At 38.0% G+C, this 26,792-nt stretch overlaps 1 protein-coding gene across 1 annotated transcript in view; it reads right to left on the bottom strand.

Annotated features, from left to right (window-relative positions):
• Positions 1 to 9,113, bottom strand: part of hdac7a (histone deacetylase 7a) — a 92,099-nt gene extending 82,986 nt beyond the window's left edge. The window contains exon 1 of the mRNA XM_082145055.1: positions 8,777 to 9,113. Coding sequence (XP_082001181.1) covers positions 8,777 to 8,795 — 19 coding nt within the window. The 5' untranslated portion in view covers positions 8,796 to 9,113. The remainder of the gene's footprint in view (positions 1 to 8,776) is intronic.
• Between the last annotated feature and the right edge of the window lie 17,679 nt (positions 9,114 to 26,792).

The raw sequence follows: 26,792 nt of genomic DNA, 5'->3' as shown, positions 1-26,792 counted from the left end.
ATCCGTATCATGTTTCATGTAATCACTCAATCTGTGTTTCAAAAGCATAAGACGTCATTAAAACAGCTGGTAAACAATGTCACGTAACATCACATTTATCTAAAAAAACACACACAAAAAAAACACATCCAGTGACCATAAGCATTAGTTGAGAGATTTTCTTTTTCCTTGAGAAAATGTGCCATGTACTGTAGGCTACCTGATATATACAAAATAATCGAAATCGAATTGAATCTGGATCGAATCGCAAGCTTGTGAATCGAAATTTAATCAAATTGTGAAATTTGTGTCAATACCTGTCTTGTCTACTGAGTTTAATGTTGAAGTTTATTATAGGAAACAATTTTTTCTTCAATTTTTTTGTTTGTTTTTACAGTCTGAGGGATGTACTGAGCCCCTAAATGGACATGGAGATGGAAAAAAAGCTTTTGCATTCCCTCACAAAATGTTTGCGTTCCCCAGAGAAACTTGTGGAACGCAATAATTTTGCGAGCGAACACAAAGTTTCTTGAGGGAATGTAAAACATTTGTGAGAGGACGCAAAAGCATTGACATAATTTTTCCTCCCATCTCATAATTTCTTCCTTTCACCGTGTCCTTTTATGGGCTCTGTAAAATGGTAACCTAAAAATGGTAACATCTAAATTAACTGGTTTTAATATAAGAAATATTATATTTTTAATATTTGATTTATTATATTTTTTAATAACATACATTGTTATATATCATATACAAATATTTAACATTACTGAACCCACCTGTATGTGCATTAGTTTGCAACAATTCTCATTTGTTTGGGTTAAATCTGGTAGAAATAGCTCTTTAAGATAAGGATTGCATGTTACAGCTTTTTACAGGGTGAATCGTCCCTCAGTTTATATAAAAAAAAATCAAAAAAAAATCACAGTAATGGAAATGAAAGTCTATAGGGAATTGCATAAATGCACCAAACTCATGGAAATTATAACCAATAGACTTTATACCCAATAATACTTGCACTTAACTTGTATTGAACCCAAGACATTTCTATAAGTGCCAGATATGATTTGAGGAAGTAAAGAATTATTATGTCTTTCTTTGAGAGATGCATTTTCTTTAATTCCCTAAAATCATCTCTAGACAGATTTACAGAAAGCTTTGAGACAGATATAAATATAGGAACCTCTAGGTTAGAATGAGGAACTCCACAAAAAGACCAAATTCAAGGAAACGACAGAGATTTTCTTAAATAAAGTGTGGTAACTGGATTTACAGCAAAGTGAGTACATAAATCATTGGAATATGAAAACACACTGAAAGACGACACAGGTATAATTCACTTTTCGCCCTAATAAAACCGGTCAAATAAAAGCAAGTATGATGGAAAAAAAATTGCCACCATAAACGCATTCATATGGTTGTATGAGGCACAGAATTTCCTGAGTGGAAACTGTAATGAGATTTCAGTTTGCAGAGCGATATGGACGGCGAAAGAGCTCAAACCGACACTGGGTAATTCCCAGCAAGCTTTGAGGTGGACGTGATGTACCGCCACTCACAACATTTGACATCATTCGACAGCGGGCCCACCTTTTTCAACAACAACAATCCTGAAAAGGTGGGTGGCAGAGGTGGAAAGGAGTGCTAAAAATAAACCCGGGCTGTGTCTCTACTCGTCTTCGCTCTTGTTCGTCCTCTCTCTCGCTAACGTTCACCCGTTCCTTTCAGTGGTTATACTGTGAAGTCGTCCCTGTCGTATTTCACTACTGAAATCTGTCACACCCAGGAAAACACCTATAGCTGCTGCACTGAGAGACCAAGCTTGAATTCATTAGTCAAGCCCAACAAACAACAAAGATCAGTCAAAGGTCACCCTTAAGCCCTGTTTGTGAAACCAGGCCGTTTAGTTCGAAAATAACCGAACTGCCATAACATTTTTGCCTTAGCAGCTAGCTAAGATTATTTATATTTTATTTTATTTTAGTTCATGTTTATTTTAAGTAATGAAATTTTAGTTTTAGTTACTGATATTACCCCCTCTGAAAATAAAAATAAATCACTTTCGTAAGTCATTTGTAAGTCACTTTGGATAAATGAATGTATAACAGAATTTGTTGCTGGATATAGATGATTTTTAATTAGAGAATAACTGTTTGTAGAACTTAAGAGCGTTCTCCGACGGCCTCAGACAGTAAAAACCTTATGTGTTTTAACTGTAATCTTTATTTTTTATTTTAAAAGTTGAGGAAGCCATTTTACTTGTGTTGAGTGAAACAGAACTGAGAGCATATACTGACATATTGTACTTGCAGCACGTATTACTTTTCAGGAAATGCAATAAGAAAACTGTATTTTTTACTAATTAAACACTTTGGCAAAGTTTATATAATGGCATTATATATGGGCAGACACTTGCATGTGACATTATATTATTAACATTTGACTGAAAATCAAGTTAAAACGTTTTTTTTCAGCGAATTTTGGACATAGAGTCGGACATAGGCTATGTGTTTTGTCCGTCATTAGAACGGCCACATCTGAGGCAGTAAAGCTATGTTTTCATCAACTTACAGGTTCTAAAGTTTATCCCGTGTGTCCACTAAAGCATTTTTTCCCCGTTGCTAGCCTATTTTTCGAATTGTTTTCAATTGGAGCGCCGTGTTTGTAAAACGTCATGAGTGTAACGAGGCGCTGAGCGTCTATTTCACGCTGAGCGCTCTGTGTTTTTACCGTTTGCCTAGAGTTGAAGAATGTTCAACTTTGGGTAAAACCAAAGTCCCTTTAAGACTAGTCATTTCACTCGGCGGCCATCTTTGAAATGCCTCTCGGGCAGCAAGTGCAGCTCCTGTCTCTTTGAATGGGGAAACCTCAAATTCTCCAAAACTGTCCGCCAAGCTTACGATTAAATTTCATATTTGAAATAACCAATGAAATCGGACAACAACTGTCTCATAAATTTTGTTTCTAAACGCTCAAATCATGACAGAAAGCAAAATTTTTCAGGCTGGATCAAGCTAATGCTAATGCCAGTGGAAGTGTATCTGACTGTTTCTATGTGAACTGGAGCTTCTAACGGCTGCAGTGACATGACAACTTTACCAATCAGTGATTGGCTCTTATTTAGAAGGCGGGACTTATTCCGCCATTTGGAGCGTTGCACTTTGGTGGACACGCGGCTTTACTATATTGATGCTCATTTTTCATTTGGCCAAAATCTGATGTTATTGAAGATAAAGTGCTACCTTAGGCTATTTAAGACAGTACTGGCTATGACTCGACGACAAATGTTAAGACACTCTACTCCGCTCTTAAAATACATATCACATAGCCTTTAAATATATAGTGTTTCTTGAGTAAAGAAAATGCTGTACGTAAATAACCAGTTCTTTATTTACCCTTGCATTGCAAACAAGCAGAGACGGTACAAACTGCGTGAGGTCTGACTGACAGTTTAATGAGCCAATGGAGTTATGAGGATAAGTCTCAAGCTCTTTTTAAAAACTTTTCATTGGTGAAATGTTTCACGGACAGACGAAAAATGGTGACCAATAATGATTTATGACAATAAAAGACGAAATATGAAGGTTTCCGCCCAACAGTGAAGATATGTGAATTATTTACCACCAGGCATGTGAAAGCTTTTCATACGTAAAAAAAAAAAAAAACCAACATTTTTGTCCAACATGAAAATACTCTTATGATGTCTTTACGCATGAGGATGCAGAAGAAGTAGAGACGTGCAGTTGAATGCAGATCGACCAACGTGGAAAACAGTGGTCAAGATGTGACACAATGGAAACCTCGATGGCTTTACACGTCAGTTTTCAGTAGTTTCTTGTGCGAGACAGTGATGAAATGCGGCAGCGGGGACGAAGACCCTCGAAATGCATGAGTTACGCAAGAGAGTTCCTGTCATACTCTGAGTCACATCCAGGAACGCATGAATACAGCCCTCCAACACAGAGACCAATGATAAACAACAACAGGTAAGCACATGGACAGGTCAGAAATGAATACTACCGGTGGACCAGAAGATAAAGAAATGGAGTGAGGCAGGAGATAGAGGTCCGTTTCAGGTTTAATACCAAACTTAAAGCATTCACTTTGTTCACTTCCTTTATTTTCCAGTCAGTGACCCTGATGCACAAATCCTCACAGTTCTGTTAAAAAGGTCTTTTTTTTTTTTTTGTATTTATAAAAAAACTATTTCTATTTTTTATTAACCCCAAACGTTAAGTTTTCACATGAAAAACTGATTCAAGCTTATAGCTTGAAAGTTACAAAACTGTTTGTGCAACAAATGCATGATTCGCTATGATTTCACCGCATGTTCAGCTGCAAACATGAATCAGCTACAGAAAGGACTTCACTGGAAATAATATATTAATAACTGGCCATTCTATGTGTGTTTTTCCAGGAAATGTTTGGACTGCCATCAGCAGGTTTTCCCCTATTTTAATAGACATTTGTTTAGCGACTGATAAGGAAGCGCAAAACATAATAACCTCCTCTAATTGAGAGATAGAGAGCGAGATGATGTTGACAACCGAGATGTTTACTGGACAAGTTAATTTGCGCTTATGAGAAATGTAATTGCTTCCGAGATCTAGGTAATACATTGTTTCAGATGCTTCCTTTAAAATGTCAAGTATACAACTCAAGTACAGTGTTTTCAAACTGTTTTGGCTTTATTGACTCCGATTATTTGGTGTTGGAAGAATCTGATGAGAAATTATTAATATTGACTTTTGTTTTGATATCTTGGTAAATGAAGAGGAGAAATACATACATAACATAACAAAATACATTGATATACAATGTATGCCATGTGCACAATATATAAAGAATAAAACAGCACTAATGTATCACAAAAGGTCACCAGGTCACTGGATAAACCGACAATCATAATACACATAATTTATTCAGTAGATACTTCCTGTGGTGACAGTATATTCTGAAAGATAAAGATGGAAACATATTCCTAATTCTCAACAGGAAACTGATCGAAGGCAAACCACCACATACTTGACAAGTATTTCATGTAAACTGTGTGTCTGATTTTGTGGTTTGAAAGCATAACACATGCAAGAGGCTTTTCCATCCACTTATTATAGACATTTCCTATTTATTCAATACACTGAAGTCACCAGAGGAGGGCATCAAACACATGACCACATCTGAGAGGAACCTTCGCTGTGACTCTATAAACAAAGTACGCATGTGGATAATCCCAAAATTGTTGAGGACAAAAATAGTTTTCTCATATCCTGCTCAGTATGGAGCTGCACTATCATGCCATGCATGGAAGATATTTTTCCACGTCTCGAGCAGCTTGTGTAAGTGATTACAGCTGATGAATTCCAAGCGCTCTAAAAAGTTAGACACTTTTCTGTGCCCACCTACTGATGCCTTTACATTCCATATAAATGGCTTCATGAAATAAAATCCTATCTGACATTGCATGAAAATAGTATCAGTCCACTTCAAGACTCTTCAAATATTTGTTTATAGGATCATGCAGGCAAGATCTTCTGGGCTGTTAACTCTGATGGTGTGGACATGTGGCGTGTCTGGGAATGGAGAGGTTTAAAGATCAATCTTTGTCTGAAGGGATGTGCAGTGAGGCGACCCCTTCACCCCTCTTGACCACAGGCCTCTGGGAGAGCATGTTACTGAGTGCTGCTCGGAGATCAGATTTCCTGTCACACATTTCCAGGGTTGACCATATTAATTAGTGCTCTTGCCAAAGCAAGCATCTGTAAAACCCACCTAGACCCCCTAGCAACCACTAAGAACACACTAACAACCACTTAGCAACGTTCTAGAAACCACCTAGAACACCCTAGTGACCACTTAAGAATACACTTGAAACAATTTAGCAATACCCACCTAGACCCCCTAGCAACCACTTGGCAACACCCCAAAGCCACAAAAACATTCTAACAACCACTTAGCAACACTATAGAAAACACCCAGAACACCTAGCAAGCATCTAGAACTGCCTAGCAGCCAATTAGAAATACCCTAGCAACCACTTAGCAATACCCTAGTAACCACTTAGCAAAACTTTAGCATCCACCTAGAAAACATGGCACCCACCATTAACTACATAGCAACCAGTTATCAATGCCCTAGCAACCACACATAACCCCTAACAGCCACTTATTGACACTCTATCAACCACTTAGAAAACCCTAGCAACCCTTAACAATGCCTTAGCAACCCTGAACACCCTACCAACCATTTGGCAACAACAAAGTAACCACCCAGAAAACCATAGAAACCATTTAGCAACACCTTAGTATCCAAACAGAGCACCTAGCAAACATCTAGAAAAACATAGTAGCCATTTATCAAGACCCTTGCATCACTCAGAAATGCCCTAACAACCACTTAGTAATGTCCTAACAACCCAGAAAACCCAGAACCCCTAGCAACATCTTAACACCGTGACAACCACTTAGTAATGTCCTGACAACCCCTAAGCAACAACCGAACAACAACCCAGAACGCCTAGCAACCTCTTATCACCCTGACAACTACTTAGCAACACACTATAAACCATCCTGAACACCCTAGCAACGACTTGAAAACCGCTTAGAATACTCTAGCAACTACTTAGCAACCCACCAGCACTCACCCAGAATACCCTAAAAATCATTGTTTACTATTGTTTGCACAAACTGGTAGTCCCACCCTCAAACTGATCCACCTCTGAGTTTTCTGATTGGCTAACGTTATGTCAGATTCTTTTTTGCTGTTTACAGAATAATTTCCCAACACACCTATTCCATAAAGTATCTGTCAGGAAGTGGGGACATTTTATGGAAGGTATTCCAAAATAAATAGTTTGGAGCCACTTTATAGTTTTTAAAAGTAACCCGCCATGAACATCTAAACTGAATGTATCTTTGATAGGTCAATAACAGGGGCGATATCAGTTTGCAGCATGTGGAGGTCCAGATGGACTGGCAGTTGCCAACAGCTGGATGATCCGAGGGCAGCCCTCAAGAGTACAGTGATATTCCCAGTGGATGAGAGGATGGATACAGGACAAGTCAGTGGCTGAACAGAGAGTGACTCTTCCTGCTCAGGACAGGAAAAGCTACCGCTACACAGTCTTATCACTAATAGCACAGGCGCTCCTGAGAGACAGGGGTGCAGCAGAGAGCGGATAATGAGAGGAAGAAGGTTTTAAATCCCTGTGTAAATGAATACCCATCAAAATGGGAATCTCAGGCCTCTCGAGAGAAGCTTGAATGCTCTAAAAAAAACAGACCGGACAAAGAGAAAATCTTACTCGAGTTTCATATTAGGTCAAAAGCTACTGGCTATCTCACAATCGAGTCAAGCGCTTGGTCATTCATTGACTACTTCAGCCCAAAAAAAAAAAAAAAAAACGGCAGCGTGAATAACCAGAGCTTCTCTCTTTAAAGTTCAAAACTAAAGACTTCAACATATTACATGTTTACTTCCCAATTTCGATGTTAAAATGGGCATATCACATAGACAAAAGTGAGCAGCCATGAGATTCTGGTGAAACCGACGTCTACATCAGTCTGCGGGATTAATGCATCACAAGGCTGGCCACAAGGTCACTTCCTCATGGATGTGAGAAGAGGGCATTTCCTCTCAAGTCTCCAACATTAGCCTGGCCTTGTCCACAAAACTATCAAATCCTTGAGACAACTCTCAATTAATCCATCTTTCAGTTTCAGAGAAGAAACTGTAACCAAGTCTGTGACAAGGCAAAACTACTATGGCAAATGTTGACTATTCAATCACTCATTCCAGTTTAGTTCCCTTTTGGTAGGTAAACCCTGGTTAAATAGCCTAATCACATTGACTACCTTTTTAAAGTTCTACTACGACTTCAGAAAACTTCTACTGGTGTTAAAGAAACCAAAAACCAATACACCCATCTGAAGAACCTATAATGACCCTTACAGTCAACTCAAGGACCCTTGAGAAATAATCCTTGATAAGAAAAAACTAAGGAAGACAATTTTATTTTTAAGAGTGTACAAGGCAGCAGACATCTAATCTTATTCCACCCACCCAGAACACACACGCACCATCCCTTCCCATCACTTTTCCCCCTTTCCTCTTCCCGAATGCAAAACCATGTGGTCCATCACGCCATCAATTCCAAGCCCTTTAAAATCTCCAGAGTATTGACTTGTCTAACATTTAGAAACATCTCTTGTTTTCCCTTTTCTAAGTCGTGGGATTGTTATTTGCCCTAGACTGACACAGATGCACATATGCCGTCTGACTCACTTCGGCTCTGGGTGGGTCTGTTTCCAATTTTCGCACCCCTCCACCCATAAAACGAGAAGTTACCTCCAAAAACAACAAAACAAGTGAAGAAAACGGCTCGCACACCGCTAAAAGTTCCCCTCCTTATAAGATGCACGCACACACACACATCGAGGCAGCAAACAAAAGCCACTTTCCCTGAGACTCTTATCAGCGCTTTCCTTCCCCTCTGCGCTAGAGCGTGGGAGCGCGAAGCCGGAGCTCGGAGGAGAAAACCTGCACCCGCAAACAACAGGAGGAAGCCAGTAATCCGAGTCGAGGCACTCCGAAAGATCCCAGGGAGCGGGGGAAGAAGAAGCCTGAGAAACCCTGACAGGAAAGGCTTGCACGGGACTGAGATGTCACAAAACTTGAAGAAACTTGGGGAAAAAGTTCTAGAGACCTGAGGCGAGCTCTTGATGAGGCTTCCTGTCAAATGAAACGATAGCTGAAGAGGAGAAAGAGCAAGAGAGAGAGAGATCTTAAAACAGACACTTACCAGCAAGTCGAGAGTACATGCAGTGTGAAGGGCTCTACAGTGTCTCTATGTCCATAATCAAAAAGCCTCTGAGAGGGTCTCACGGTGTCCAACCAGCGCAGCCAGTGTCCACAACAAAAGACATGAAGGAGTGAACGCGGGAGGGCAGGAATATCAGCGCTCTCAGTGAAACTGCCTCTTTCTGGTTTCTCTGTTCATTCAGATTAAACTTACACTAAGTTGGCAATGCCTCTTTGCGGGAACAACTCGTTTCAGGATTCCCCAAATGTCTGAAGCTGCAAGCGGTGGAAGAAAAGGAGAGGAAAGAGAGAGTGTGTGTGTGTGTGTGTGTGTTTGGTGCTGAAGGGAGGGCTGGGGGGTTTGGGGAGGTGGGAGGGACGCACTCTAAGGAGGCCGGGGCCATCTATGCCAGACAATAGCAGGAAAATGAACATCAGACGCTAAAAAGCAACAGTGCAATTATTCGAAAGTACTAATAACAACAATAAGCAATGAAATAACAGAACAAATGTTGTTTTTGCACTTGTTTTGGAAGATTTAGACATTGAAACCCCTCAAAAGGACAAAAAATAAAATAAAATAAAAATAAAATAAAAACGGAACCCTAAAAATGAATCTTCCAAAGAATATAATGTACAGCTGAAGCTTTGATTTCTCATTCATAATTGTGACATATGTGACTTCGATGGCAAAGCTGCATGTGCTCTTGCTAGCGTCGTAAACAGATGCAAACAGTTTTTATTGGAAAGTTGCAGTGGAAGGGAAAGTTTCCTAAGTAATGACTTAAATTTCAGCACTCTTTCACTTCAGAAGACTTAGAAAATATAGTGCCTCTCACACACAAATCATTCATAGGTGCGTTGGATAAAAGTCCAATATGAAGAACAACAAAAAAAGTATAAATCCCGCATATGACCCAAACTTGCATCATTATCATCATGAAATTGTATTAGCAAAATTGTGGTCAAGCCTGAGGAAGGTCGATTGAGAGAAACGTTGTTAATACATTTTGTTATGATGCAAGTTTATTTCAGTTTATATCAGAAGTTTATATCAGAATTTACCTTAAAATCCCCCTGTGGTGAAAATCAAGCTTTTAATGCTTTTAGTTTATATGTTTTTAATATGCTTTAAGACAAACCATGTGCAAATTCATAAGTCAACACCATTGGTGACTGTTTTCTCCTTAAAACTGCAGTGAACCAAAGACAGTCTTGAAAACGCGGTGTGAAATCACTGGTGTTTCTGACGTCAGAAACTACCTTGTAACCAATCAGATCAACGTGTGATCATCAACGAGTGGATCTCTGAGCTGGTGTGAGTGAGTGGAGGCGGGGCTAATTTGCATATTCATAGAACCGTGTACACTAAATGAGGCAAGGGTGTAGAGTTACATTCAAGCTATTTTAAGGCATGAATATTTTTTTTTTTCAAGGAAAAAACACTCAGATATGTCATTTTGGTGATACAATTATTGACTATAGGGGGACTTTAATGTAATGAAATGTTTGAGCTAGAACTATACTTTACATAATGAGTATTACTAATATTACACTAACTGCCTATTTAGAATTTTGGCACATAAAAATAATGTACAAAATTTTAATATCTTGTGGGCCTAAAATGCAAATTTCATTGGAAAACTGGTTTAAAGGTTCAAGTTTTTGAAAACCATACCGTTATCGTCTCATGAATTTGTGAAAACAGTGGCGTCATGCGCATGTGTATTACGTGTTCAGTCTATAGGTGTTTCTTTACAAAGTGACATCGCCAACTACATGCCTGAATAATACAGCGTTTTTAGTTGTTTTCGCGGATCCGTATGAATGGGGATAAATTTGGATAGTTGGATTTACGCTCACCGTTACATGAACGTGGTGTAAATGGGCATTTAGTCCAACAAAATGCTTGTACAGCACACATTTTGTTCTGGTCATGTTGGTTAGATTTAGTTCACTGTGAGCTATTAAAGTACGACAAATATTTTACCAACGAAGAATGTGCATCTCTGTCTGTTCATTTTGTATCTGTGCGTGTTTCTGTACACACACAATAACAATAAAACCTAACTTCCCTGTAATGAGGTCTTTGGGTCAGAGCATTACACTACAAAAGACGTCATTATAAAGCAGTCTGATTGCACACACATCGAGACGGATTTCACCACTCTTAACTCAATTTCTGTGTGAATACATTGGGACTCAACTGATGCTTTCACAGAGATGGAAAAGTACATGATTGGAAAATGTCTTATACTAAAATGCTAAAAAGTTAATCTGGAGAAGTTTTTTAAAAGTTCTGCCATATTTTTACTAATGATTGCTAGGTGATCCCTTACGTTTCATTTTGGTGATTAGGCTAATAACATGAAATATATCTATAATCTTGTTTTACTTATTTAACCCAGTTAACCTAGATTTTCAACAGACGGCCACTAACTTCTGCTTCAATTATACTTGTAAGTAGGTTGCAGGGAAAAAAAAATTTAATACCAAGAATTCTTGTTTATATTTAGATATTTCTGTAGCTTTTAATCGTTCAAATGCTCCTGCTTTTAATAAAAATGTTTGCAACATCTGACACAAACATTAGTCACAGACAGTCACAGATATAACTGTGAACTTTGATGAAATAGGGGTCTTACTGTAATAGGCTGCATATGCATGAATCTAGATATATTGCGACACGTTTATCTTGTAACACTGATGCAGTTATTCTATATTTAACGTTATATAGACAGAATTGTTCCGTGTTGTTATAAATGCATTTATTACATTGTAATAACACGATTAATAGTCATGTCAACACACATGAGTCCATGGGGAGTTTTAAAAGAGGTTTATCTGAACGCACAGCTGTTAAATATTGTATAAATGCAAGGGGGGCCTCAGAAAGCATATGAGTTTCATTTTGGTCATTGAAAACAACAACATGCGTCATTATGAACAGCATGGCAAGCAGAGAGAATGTGGTTATCATTAAAATGACTAAACACATAGATGAGTGTCCTCCAGAGGACAGGATACACACATACACTCACATGAAGCCACAAAAAGAGGACAGACAGATACTTACACACACGTTTTAAGGGGGACATTTTTTAGATGCTTCCCCCTAAGTGTATTAGAGAGCCTTGCTGTTATGATATTCACTGATATCATACACACAATGCTTTGATTACAATGTAATGCAGTTAGATCAGTGAAAACATCCGTATCACAGTCTGAAATCAGTTTTACAAGTCTAACAAACCTTTCCTCATTACAATGCTTTTACATAACACATTTTTATGCCATATTAAATTATATTTGCAATTCGGTTTATCCTCTAAAGGCATCTGATGATCTGAAGCAAAACACATTGCAGGAAAAACTTTCCTGAACCTGAATCTCCTGCATTATCACCATAAGTAGCTCAATGTGTCTGAAGCTCATGCACTAACCACTCGGCCTCAATTCAAATAACAGTGATCAAATCAAATGTTTCAAATTAAGAAAAACAAAACAAACAAAAAACTAGGTTTCACTTTATTTCGATGGTCCACTTTAGACATTCTACTGACTATAGGTAACTTTGCAACTACATGTCAATTTAAGCCCTAATCGCACTGGATTAGTATTATCTGGGGACCTCGTGTGATTTAGAAATTACCCACCTTTCATATTACTCGAATTTACTGACTTATCTCCCGGATTTGATGTCAATAGGCTATTGCTTGGAAATATCTTGTCTTTATTATAGGTATAGCTGTAGGATATTATCATAAACAGAAGAATGTTCCGGTAACACTTTACAATAAGGTTCGTTAGCTAACATTAGTTAACTACATTAGTTAACATGAACTAATAATGAACTGCACTTATACAGTATTTATTAATCTTTGTTAATGTTAATTTCAACATTTACTAATACTTTATTAAAATCTTGTTAACATTAGTTAATGCACCGTGAACTAACATGAACACACAATGAACAGCTGTATTTTTATTAACAAAGATGAACAAATACAGTAACAAATGGATTGTTCATGGTTAGTTCATGTTAGTTAATACATTAACTAATGTTAACTAATGAACCTTATTGTAAAGTGTTACCAATGTTCCTTACCACATGTTGCTATACATGTCATCCATCTCCATCTAATCATTATTTTTGTTTTTGCTCTTATGATGGTTTTCAGCTTTCTCTTTCTGGAAATTGTATAGTTGTATCGTATCATGGTGTATAACGATATGACCCCGCACCCAAAATACTATCAAAACACTCCAACGCAGCCTCCATTCTTCACGAAAGATGGATAAAAAAGTGCACAGGAAACAAAAACCTTGAAAAAATTATAAACGACTCCGCCAAATCACAGAGATGCCGATTCACGCAGGACTAATATTATCACGGGACCTCGGTGTTCGGCGAAATATGGTCGGTCATTTGCGGGGGAATTTTTACTTTACAAATTACAGACATGGCCGATTCGCACGGGATTAAGATCACAGACAATTATTACAAATGACTAGAGGTCATCAGGTAATGCTTATCCTGTGTGAGAAATGCTTTTAGGGCTTTATTCTACTAACCTGAACCCTAACCTAACAGTCTACACCTAACCTACAGTCTACTAGTACTCTAATGAGAGTTGGAGTAGGAACCAAACGCAATCTTTAATAAATCCAATATAAACACGAATCAAGCACAACCATTTCCAACACAAACGATAACGAACAAAGAACTAAGGAAAAGTCAGGGCTTAAATACCTGGGGAGTAATTAGCGTGAAACAGAACATGTGTGATATAACTAATTAACAGGCAAGGAGACTAACTAGGGAACTAAGGAGAACGGGAACAGAGCAAACAGAGAGAAAAAAAAAAAAAGTTTGTACGTTTACACGACAACGATATGCTTAAAACGTTCTTCCTTTTAGTCTTCCTGTTACAGACGACACCATTGTCAAAACAATTCCCACTCACACAGATCTGCGAAACCGACTAAAAACGCTGTATTCTGCTGCCAGGCCATTAGATGGCGATGAAATACTATAGACTGAACACGTAATACACATGTGCATGACGTCATCGTCTACAGAGATTCACGTTTTTTTTTTTTGTTTACACGGAGAGCGTTTTCAAAAGTTTGCGTTTTCAAGCACCCCAAACGCTGTTGTCGTGTAAATGAACGGCCAAAACGCCATTGTCGTGGAAACAGCCCCTAAAACGTTACAGTTAGTTGACATGAAGTTGCAAAGTTACTTAAAGTTAGAAGAATGTCTCAAGTGGACCAGCAACATTTGATGGACAAGTGGCCAAGAGGTTAAAAGAGTGCAGCAGCGTGCAAACAATGCCGGGGCTTTTTCTGGGTCGATGTGCATCCTACGACCAAACCGTTTTATACCCATTTTGTTTTGTTTGTATATAATCAGATGCTTCCCTTTCCGACAATTCATCCAAGCATGTTCAACAATGAGAGGACAGAGATGAACAGACAGTCAGGAATAGAAGAAAAACAATGCAATTCATACACAACATCAGAGCAAAGACTACATCCCTTATAAACATTTACCATGGTAATCACAGTGTCTGGCAAAATACAGGAAGGTTACCGTTCAAACAAGGTTTTTCACAGGCATGCATGCATTTTTATAACAGTAACAATGTCTCTTGTATTTGTGGTGAAAATGGTTAACAAGGTAGGAGATACTAAAGAGCAAGAAAGAGCAAAAGAAGGGATGAAAATTGGAGACCCAACTGCCTCTCTGTGTGGTCCGGTTTTTGGGGCACTTCTGACAAGCAACTGACTCAGTTCTGCTGAATGGCAGATCTAGCACAACTGTAACGTAATCTTTCAGCTAAACACACACACACACACACAAGCACAATGGGAGAGACAAGCAGATGCTCAAGCTGTCCGGCCAGCCGTCTCTCAGGGGAGGACAGGGACTCTCGGTGCAGATGCTCAGCTGGGCTCCATTTCAACTATTTCCACTAGGACTACTGACCATCAAAGAAAACATCCTCAACCAAAGGATTTAGTAATGGACACCATTTTCTGATTAGCTAAATAATTAGTGTTCAGTCAGGGTATGTTTACGCCACAGTGGTGAAGTAAAAATTTAAATGTTTTTCCTGTGCGTTTTTCACACACAAACGTTGTCAAATGATCCCCATTTCACACGGATCCACGAAAATGACTAAAATCGTTGTATTATTTATGCCAGGCCAGTAGTTGGCGATGACACTTTGTGACCTAATACACATGCGCATGACATCACCGTTTTCACAAATTCCCAAAACACGTTGAGGCTGTTAATGAACGGCCAAAACACATAAAAAGTTTTCTGTTTTTAGTTGAAAATGGTGTTGTGTAAATATAATCATACAATAAAATAAACTGCAATAATCCTGAAACTATTTACACACTGAATCCCCAAATGAATCTATAATCAAATTAAAGCAATTACAGTACCGTTTAATATTTTGGGGTTACAAGAATTTTTTTTTTTTTTTACATTTATTTAGCATGGATGTATTGAGTAGATCAAGTGATAAAGACATTTATAATGCTGAATATTCAGCTTTGATGGCAGGAATAAATTACATTTTACAATTTGTTACAATAGAAAACAAATATTGCACAATATTACTGTTTTCATTGTGTTTTCGATCCAAATACTGAGAAATGACAACGCATTGAATTAAAAGTGAACATTTTAAGTAAAAAAATCGTATCATATTTTCTTGTGAATACTAGTGATATTTGTTTTATATACAACTTCATTAAAAAAAAAAAACAGTATAAATGGCAGCATGATTTTTTATTTTATTTTTTTTTGGTAAAAATAAAAACTTTTTTAATAACATGTTAGTATTTCCAAAGCCAGCATCACTGATAATTTGATAATAATATCAGCAGCACCTCTTTATTAAACTGATTTCAGTAAAATGTGTTACAATGTAACTTTTAGCCATTAAAGCAGGGCTATGCAGTTTCGGGAATTTCTTCTCTGTATTCTCGCTTTTTGCTCGCAGGTTTCTCTCTAGAGCTCCCCCTACAGCTTCGGAATAGATATTTGACAACACTGTCGAAAAACTCGTTGGCGACTCTCAGATACCAGAGGCTAGTAGATCAACGACATCAAAGCAGATGGGACATTCTTTAAAACGTCTTCTTCATTCGGGTTCGAACAGTGTGAGGGAGCGCAATAATGACAGCATTTTAGCAGATTTCTTTTGGCCGTAAAGCAATGCGTTACATCGCAAGACCTGATATCACGCGATACTTCCTGACACTGCGGCCGGCGCCCCGCCCGCTCAAAGTTGCAAGGGTGGTTTTTCGGCTCACAGGCGCTTGGGGGGTGCGAGACGACCACCATTCAACCCGAAAAAAGTCATATAACTATTCCAATGACTCCGAAGCTGTTCGGTTAAGGTAAAAAAGTTACTTAGTTCACCTTATACATTATATTTGAAAGCCATAGTTTATAACATTTAATCATGCTACATTGTACATGTTCCGATAATCATTTATTAAAGCATGAACACGATCAATATTAGGCCTCTAACAAGTTTTAATAAACCCATCATCACATGAACCCATTATAATACATTTCACATTTAGCTTTGCCTTTGTTTTGTGTGGAAAACTCCAATTTGGTCGGCTTTTATTGCTTATATTTCGCGGTGGAACTTACCGAACATCCAAAACAATGCTGTGGTCTGAGATAAATGCGCTCGTTGTATGTGCGTATCCTACTCATGATGGTGTTTTGACCAGCTGAGAACTCTTGAAGAGCTAGGAGTCAAAACAGCGTCAGGAATCGTCACAAAAATGAAGATCTGCAGTGAGGAGACGGTGATTAGGTTAGAAGGGTCCTATAAGTTCTGATGCCTGTACTGAACTGTGATGGGCAACATCACGACTATGATGAGATTAAAACAGGTATGATTGAGCATTCGGTCCTTTTTAGGGTCGCATCTTGTGACATCATGTCCTGTTTTTGGTTAGTTTACATGTCTCTGGTCAGTGTTGTTCATATTTCATTCGAATCATTGACTTTATGGGCACATTTTCACCAAATAAACAATGATTTCAGTCTAGGCAGTTCATTTTTCATGAATTCCCTCCATTGTGCTGCAGAGTTTGGGTAACCATGATGATGTGGAGACTTCTGGGACACTTTTTTATTTTTTAAACTGCTTCAAAAAAACATGGATACAAATGACTTGAGTTGACTAAAAGGGCTCCACTGGTCTGAATTATATTATTTTGACCCTTCCAGTGCTAAAACCACTATCAGCAAATAACCAGAATAATTTCATACTGAACCAGGGTGTCTTCAACCACACATTTGTCCAGCTAACTCATTTTCATATAAAGAAAAGAAAAGAGGGGCTGTGATTGGTCACATGTTCTTGTATCATCATCGAACTGTATTGCAGATTGGGAATATATGGAGAAGCCATTTCCCCACCCAGTTTTGGCAGGGCCACGGAGCAAAAATAAATAAACTGGAGAGAAGAAGCAGAAATCTTTGACAGTGTGAGTTTGCAAGCAGTGGGCGTCTGAAGGGAACATGCAGCTCATTGAGAACCCCAAGTTAAACAAGTCTGTTTTTTTGTTTTTTGTAGGTCACCATTACGTCATGGACTTTACGGAAAAGCTCGGACACGCTTTTCGTTGTGACCTATTTTAGATAAAGACACACCTTTTGTCGCATTCTGGGCTGTTTTGTCACAGCGAGTACCAGAGAATCTGTGATACACACTTACAGGACTGTTTTATCCTGTAGGTTTCCATGTATTGAGACCAGCTGCTGCTTTTCGTGCGGAAGCACAGATGTCACTTATCAATGGCGAAATGTGTCATGTGACTAAAGTACTGCCTCCCTTCGTGTCAGTGTTCACCCCGTCTCTTCAGTAGCTGTCCTGCAGCTCAGTACTGCCGTGTATTTATTATTTTTATTTTGTGTATTTTTAGAATATGTAAAAATGCAAGTAGGAGTAGGCCATTTCCTAATCAGGACACAATGCTTAACTTTCTTTCTTCTTTTTTTCTTTTTTTTTTTTGCAAGGGCTTTTTGGAGTTTTACTACGAATAACTTTTTTAATTGTGTCAACTGAAATGTACAAATTTACAGTAATTTAAGTTTGGTTTACTAAAACAAAAACAAAAAAAACACTTTTTTTTTTTTTTCAATGTGGCTGTGTTCAGAATAGCATACTATAGTATAGGGATGTAACGGTACATTTATTTATCCCATACTTTCACGGTACGGACTTCACGGATCGGTGCATACAGTCAGACGATGAATACAGTCAGTCACAGGCGATCCACACTCCAGTCCAGAAGGGGGCGCTCACGGTAATGCAACACTGTTGGCTAACCGCCACAACCCGAAAAAGAGCAGCAGAAGAAGAGACGATCTACGCACCAACCCAAAGCAAGAGTTCAGATCAAGCGGCAACATTCTGATCTGAAAAATGAAGCCTACCCGGAAGTGCGAAAAACTACAATACATCGAAAATCCGCTAGGGCGAGGTCCCAAAAGGGAGCAAATGTCCATACACCCCCATGTTAAAATGTCCGTTTTCACAGCATAAGTTCATGTTTTTACAGGTTGGTCCCATGGACTTTTATTGTATTTTTCGATAGGTTCCGAGTGCCTGACAACTGTGAGGGGGGTGAATTTTTTTCTAACTCGTTAGTTTAGATCGTATTTAGATATAAAATGTATGACAATAAGGGCGTGGTTAACTTTGATTGACAGCTTGATTGACAGCTGACAAGGCAGCGCCACGGAGAATGACAACATAAGAAGCGCCATTTTTTAATACAGTTGACATATAATACTACTGTTTCTGTATCATGAAATGTAGTTTTAAGAGTTTTTCAGGCGAGAATGTATTTGTTTAAAGCTCAAATCTGTGGTTTATTTATAAAGATTTATGAAAATTGTATCCAGTTGTGAGATCCAGCGATGACCGGGCGCTCGGCGTTCATGTACCCCGCCTGGTACAGCCTTTCCTCGGCTAGTCGTTCTGACGTTTGCCGCTGACTCTGGCGTCTCTGTAGTGGTTAAACATGAGATATAATTTGTCTTGTGTATATCTAACGGGCGATTTTTGGTCTTGTAAATCTATAATTTGTTCCCTGGCCAATCGGTTTGGCTGAGGGGAAGTTTCATAAGTTTATAAGCTATTTAACTTTACCATTGTATGGTTAGACTAGATCGAGCGCTGACTTTGTATGTTTGACTGAATTGTTTGCTTTATTTGTATAGCTTCTTGTACCTTTTACTTATACTTTTATAATAGCTAATATTGATAAAACTGAAATTTAACAAAAAGGGACTGGGTTGAGTTTTGTCATTTTAAATTTTAATACAACGAATATTATCTGTAATGGTGTTTAGTGCAACATCTGTTGTTTAGTACAAATGCACATATTGCCTGGACCATATTAAAATGTTTAATATTTTTATATTATATTTAAAATGAAAAGAGGCAGGGTTGTGTTTTATATATATATATATATATTTTTTTTTATAAATAGGCAAACGTTATGTGCAGTGAATATAATCAATACGCGTTGCCTGAACCACATTTGTGTGGCTATAATGTTTAAGATTTCTTTAAATGAAAACGAAAAGAGTTAGTGTGGTGTTTTATAACATATTTCGTTGCCTAAATATACACAGAGATAACCGGAGTAGCAGAGCGAGCTGAGTGACGCGCGCTGCGTCAGAAGGTGGGCGGGGTTAGGATTTCCCAAGATTTTCCAAGATGGCGCCGCCCATACCCCCCATAAACGGCTTCAAACCCGTTCTTCAGAAAGTCTATGGGTGACGTCACAGACGCTTTGTCCATATTTTTTACAGTCTATGGTTCAGATGTCCTGCATGAGCTTTACTAGTAGCCGATACGCTGAGTTTAGATTAATATTTGTGACGCGCTCCACAATCTTCACGGAAAGGAAACCTGGACGGTCGAAAGTGGAATCCTGTTAGTTTTCTTTATTTTACAAAAGCACAATGTTTTGTTTTTATTCTGAAAAAAAAAAAACTTTATAGTTTCAAATGATGTCTTACTCTTCTCTGTATGACCATAAATGATGGAGTATTTTAAGTAGTTTCTGCTGTTATAATGAGACAATGGAAGCCTCAGGTGTCTCTTCACTCGCTGTTTCCTCGAGGAAGAGTGAAGTTTTAGCCTAGAAATCTAGAGTCACCCTAGTGGCAGCAAAATTTATTTTGCAGCCAGGGTAGTCTAGCAACTCTCCATTGACTTTCGAGCTGGAAAAACCTAAATTAGGTCCGGCCAATCACATCGTGTATAGAGTAGGCGGGGCGGGCTTAACATAATGACGACAGAGTTGCGACGGTCCCCTGCTACTTGAAAACAAAGAAGAGCTGCTGCTGGAGAACAGTCTTTCGAATCGGCTTTGGCCGCGACTCTGGAGGACTTGGAGTTCAGTTTTTCTTTGAGAAAAGAGCAAAGAACGGCACTTAAGTCACTCTTAAAAAAGGAAGATGTGTTCGTAGTTTTGCCGGCCAGATTCAAAAGTTGAATCTATAAACTAACGTTAGCTCCGCTGTTGGGAAAACGCTCTGGTTGGTTGAAGCGCTGTCCTATTGCATGCCGAGGGAATCTGAAAGACAGCCGTTTATCCCGCCCCTCGGATTGAGCAGTGTCTATGGTGGGTTGCCAGACCAAACATCTTGATGTAGGTCTGGCTTGCCAGGCTAGTGAAGTATAGGTTCAGATGTAAATCTCGCTTTTCCCCCTTTCTCGTTTAGCTTTCCGTGATTTCTTGATAAAGCGAAATATTGAACTTCATCCGCCATTGTCACCACATGTTAATGAACTCTGACGCGCAAAGACAAATAATGCAGAGATGTATAGAACTCTGCATCTTTAATGAGGGAAAGAACATAATATTCAATATTATCATTAGGCATGATTGTGGAAATTTCTCTGCTGAATCACAGAATCATGGCGAATGTAGTTTTTCACCAGGAATTCTGCTATTAAACTCAATTATATATAAAAAAAAAATCCTTTGAAATAATGTGGGCTAATGGCTTCGACAAAAGCATATGCTATTGATTAACAATCCTGTAGATCACAGGAGCTTTGTCTTTAAAGGTTTATAAGTTACTAGTAAAAATCAATTCCCCTGTGAAGAAACTAATGGGATTTTTACTTATGAAATCCAATATAATAATGCCTATATATGGCATTTGGTTAATTCGTATGCAGTATACAACGTACACTATGCAGTGAGCAGGTAATGTTTCATTCTGAACACACTCCCAATCAGAAGGACAGCCAATCAGAGCTATACTCTGCAACCAATGGAAATTAGCTCATTTGACTACATGGGGAATCATTGGTAACTCAGTCATTTGTAATTAGGGAACTAATTAGGGGCTAACTATCAGAGGAAGTGGTGAGAGTGTTTCTCATTCACACGCTCGGCTTCAGACTCGGGTCTGAGTCACAAGTTTCAGCTGGAAGCCACACATACCTTCATTTCCTCATTACTCTCCAGGTACTTATTGCTTCAGGATGTTTATCGGTGCTGCAAGTTCTCGAAATATTTCCTTGCTTAATATGGATGACTGAGCGGAAGCGGTGCCCTCTGATGATGTTTTCTTTGTCTTCAAGGGCCAGGTTATTTAACTCTGGAGGACAGACTGAAGAACTTTTTTAGCTCGATGCGTTCAGCCATTTCAATCCATCCCGAGGCTGAAAACTACCACACATTCGATTAAAGAAATAGTTCACCCCAAAATGACACTTTTTTACTCACTCTCTGTTTGAGTTTCACAGAAGAAAGTAAGTCATATGGGTTTGTAACAATATGAAGGTGAATAAATAATGTCCGAATTAACTATTTCTTTGAAAAACTCTTGACACAGCAAATCACACTTCTGGTATGGCGCTTTTCCAGATCCAGAAGAGTTTGTTCTGTTGTGGAAACTTTCAACCATAAATAGCCACACAAATGATGTTTTAGTCTCTCTCTCTCTCTCTCTCTCTCACCCAGGGTCACTCGTTCTGTGTCTGATGAATGGTTCCCTATTGGCTGGTCTCAGAGGTCGAGTACTGACTTTGACCTGAGCAGAGCAGCACAGAGGTCATGTTGCTTTATTCTCCTCCGAGTACTACTAAACTACACCACATGCTAACCCTCTCTCTCTCTCTCTCTCTCTCTCTCTCTCTGACACACACACACACACACACTCTCATATGCCTGTGTAATATGTCTTAATTGAGATTCTTGTAGGCCATTGCCTTATAAACCTGCAATAAGGTGAACTTCACGAAACCTGTCAATAACACAGGACATATTTCACCTCAACATTATAAGAAAACAACAAAAAAGAAATTCTATTTTACTTAAATAAAATATATAGATAATTATTAATGAAAGAAAATTTTCCTCCAAATCCTCCAAACATTCTCATTACAGTAATCCTAAAAATACTTGCTTGTGCATTATACATTATTATATATATATATATACTATTTTTAAACATATACAGTGGATATAAAAAACTATTTGTCTGAAATGTGACTCGGGTGACCCACTAATTGGGTTTCAGTGGCATTGCATAGGTTGTAATTTTTACATTAAATGTGCAAATGTTCTGATATGATTTATCTTTGTTTCGTTTTTTTTTACATCACAAAAGCAGCTGTTTTAATATCCACTGCATAAAAAAATGTAAGTATTTATACATCATGGTCTTACCCATTGTACAGCCTTTACTTTGTATTTAATAAAATTAATGAATTTATTAAAATATTAGATTTACATATTATATTTGATAGCAATGTAGTCCAAAGTTATAGTATAACATTAACAAGCATCTTATTAAAAAAAACATTGAGAATAATGGGAGTAAAACATCTTGATGCTTGATCCTCCTAAACCTGAGCATGCCTCAAACTTGGCAGGGAATGTGAATATGTTCCAGAACAACATGTAGTTACACAGTGATGAATGCTCGTTTCCATGTTTTATGGGGACTTTCCATAGACATGATGATTTTTACACTGTACAAACTATTCTCTCCTCTTACACTAACTCTACCCCTAAACATTCCCATCACACGAAACTTTCTGCATTTTTACATTTTCAAAAACATCACTTAGATTTATAATAGATTTATAACAGATTTATAACAGATTTATAATAGATTTATAACAGATTTATAATAGATTTATAACAGATTTATAAGCTGTTTTCCTGATGGGGACCAAAAAATGTCCCCACAAAGACAAGGATTTTGGATATTCCCATTTGTGGGGACATTTTGTAGGGATTACCACACACACACACACACACACACACACACACACACACACACACACACACACACACACACACACACACACACACACACACACACACACACACACCTTGAGGAGAGTCCTCAATACACACTCTACACTTAAATGAACACACACACACACACACACACACACATATAAACATCCTCTTGAGGAGGGTCCTTAATGCACACTCAACACTTAAATGAACACACACACACACACACACACACACACACACACACACACACACACACACACACACACACACACACACACACACACACACACACACAAATAAACATCCTCTTGAGGAGGGTCTTCAATACACACTCAACACTTAAATGAACGCACACACACACACACACACACACACACACACACACACATATAAACATCCTCTTGAGGAGGGTCCTTAATGCACACTCAACACTTAAATGAACACACACACACACACACACACACACGCGCGCGCGCGCACACACACACACACACACACACACACACACACACACACACACACACACACACACACACACACACACACACACACACACACACACACACACACACACACACACACACACACACACACACACACACACACAAATAAACATCCTCTTGAGGAGGGTCTTCAATTCACACTCAACACTTAAATGAACGCACACACACACACACACACACACACACACACACACACACACACACACACACACACACACACACACACACACACACACACACACACACACACACACACACACACTCTTCCTGTCAGACTTCTGCAGCTGTTTCTCTTACTCATGTTCTTAAATTCCTCTCAAAACCTGCTTTGCCAAAGTTCCTCTCTCTCTCGTTCTCCTCCATGCCTCTCTTCACTCACTCTCACTCCTGTGTTTGCTTTTCTCTCTCCTTCTCTCTTCATCTGTGAGGGTGTGTAGTGTGAATAAGATGGGATGCGTGTGTTTGAGAGAGATTCTCCCTCATAATTACTCATAATGAATCCAAACATTTTTTCACACGGACTGTCCCGCCAACTACTGACTGTCTGTTCATGTCACATAATAGGCCTGTATTCTCATTAGATTAATAAATGCTTTTAATAAATAAATTGCTCATTATTACTTCAGGTTAGTTTATGCATTGTTAACAAATGAAACCTTGTTTTTAAAATAGAGTTAGTACATATGATATGTTGTCCCTTGTTTAAATAATCAATCAAATGCAACGTTTCTGTATCTTGTGTTTATTGAAGCCCAAACGCTGCAATGAGGAAAATAATGGATAATTGCTTACATTGAAATTGAAATCAGGGTTATTAAAGTTAACTAAAACTATAACCATAACATTTTTGTTGCCTGAAATAAAATAAACAGTAACACTTTACAATCATTAACATTACTTAATGCATTCACTAATTCTGATGAATACATTAGTTAATAAAAAACACAACTGTTCATTTTTAGTTCATGTTTGCTCAGGTCCATTAAAAACATGAACAACTTTTGCTTTTAATAATGTATTAGTAAATGTTGACATTAACATTAACTAAGATTAATACATTCTTTAGAAGTATTTTTAATAATTCATTTGAACTAAAGCAATTAATAAATGTTAACAAATGGAATCTTACTATAAACTTTTCAACTCAAATTTTTTTTCAGCTAGTTGCCAAGGAAACATTTCTAATTTTCATTTAGTTTAATTTGATCTACTAGTTAAAACTGAAATAAAAAGTAATAAAGCTATGAAAAAAACTAAACATAAAACATATGGCAAAATTCTTAGACCATTAAACATCTGTGTCCGGTTGCATGAACTGCTTAGACTATAGTATTACAAGTTAGTCATCTAATGTTTTTCTGGTAACACTTTACAATAAGGTTCATTAGTTAACATTAATGTATTAACTAACATGAACTAACCAAACAATACATTTTTTACTGTATTTGTTAATCTTTGTTAATGTTAGTTAATAAAAATACAGCTGTTCATTGTTTGTTCATGTTAGTTCACATGTGCATTAACTAATAGTATTAGTAAATGTTGAAATTAACATTAACAAAGATGAACAAATGCTGTATAAGTGCAGTTCATTATAAGTTGATAATTACATGCTAATTAACGTAGTTAACTAATGTTAACTAATGAACCTTATTGTAAAGTGTTACTGTTTCTCTTCAAGATTAGTCATTAAGTTACTTACATAAAAAGGTAGTAATATGAAAAGTGTAATGTAAAGTAGAACTGATGAGCCCTAACTAATCGTTGGTCAGACTAGTTCTTGAACGAGCCACAGTCTTGAATTAGCGGCTATGTTCATACAACTCACCACTGGTATTCAAAATCAAATTTAAACTTGGAAATAAAGAAAGGGATTACAACAAAAAAAAAAAACATGATGTAAAACGAAGAAGAAATATTTCAGATTCTGCATTATTTCTAGACCACAAAGTCAGTTTGTGACATTGATCATGTGACTGTTTGTTTGTACAGACTTTTCAGTTCAGATTTTCACAGAAAATGTAATGCTGATCGTAACAAGTTGCATTATAGAAGCATTTTCATTAATGCTCTCAGACCGTTGAACCCTAATGTATATTTATATCTGCATAGAGTGTGTTTGTGCTGCAGAATCAGAGTCAGGACACGATAACAAGCTCTCCGCTTTCCCTTCTCGTGTCCAAACCGTTGGACGTGCAACAGCTGTGTGTCCAGTAACACATTCCCTCCTCGAAACACAGGCATCGTTTCTTTCTCCCTCTTACAACATTTGTCCCTTTCCTCTCTGGGGCCCTTGTTTCTTTATGCTTCTTTTTATCCCTCTCTATTTTTAGTCCCAAACACACGAGAGAGAAGCACATATGCACTTTGACAACTGCCCTCTGTCCTCATCAATAAAGACAGAAGAGCCAAGTCTAAAATTAACTCGAAGCCTCACACCTGTCCTGAACCAAAGGGACTAGTAAAACATTAGCACACTGAGCGGTCAACGGTCATCTCATTAGTATTCCATATACAGTGCTGTATAAATAAACAATGAAACATTTATGAAGGTACTGACACCAGCTAAAACACAAACAAGAATATGTACAACTTTAGAATCTTTAGAACTGCTTTAGAACAACTGGGTTGAAAAGTGACGAGTTCCCAATCCCGTAGAGTCTCATTTATCAGTAAATAATGGAGAAACTTTAGTCAGTGTCACAACATTTCCCAGCATCCCTTCTGGTCCCCACCTGCACTCACTCAGCCATCATCACACCTGCCACTGATCATCTCCTCCTCAAGACACACATATGAGCAGTCACTCTTTAGTTCACTCTTGTCTGGTCTCGTCGTTCCTACTAAGAACCACCAACCTGATCACCTACCTTTGAGAAACTCACCTGTGTGATCTTCTTCTGTCCTCTCCTGCGATCCAGTCTGCATCATCTTCACCTACACAAGATAAGATCTGTCATTCACCATCAGCATTTCAGCACTGATCCACCAATTCAGTATTCCCCTGTTCCCGTCACTACTTTCCTGCAATAAACCATCGTTTGGATATTACCTGTGTTTGCCTTCTTCTGTTCCATGACAGTCGGAGAAAGGCTTTTTTAATGGCAAATATCTTCATACATAAAACCCAGATGGGACTAATTAAATTAAATCATTTTTAGTCGCTGCACTGATGAATTTATT

Source organism: Leuciscus leuciscus, assembly GCF_965113295.1.
Source record: "Leuciscus leuciscus genome assembly, chromosome: 18".
Classification (NCBI taxonomy): domain Eukaryota; kingdom Metazoa; phylum Chordata; class Actinopteri; order Cypriniformes; family Leuciscidae; genus Leuciscus; species Leuciscus leuciscus.
The sequence above is the reverse complement of the archived record's forward strand: the minus strand, read 5'-3'. Positions and strand labels throughout refer to the sequence as shown.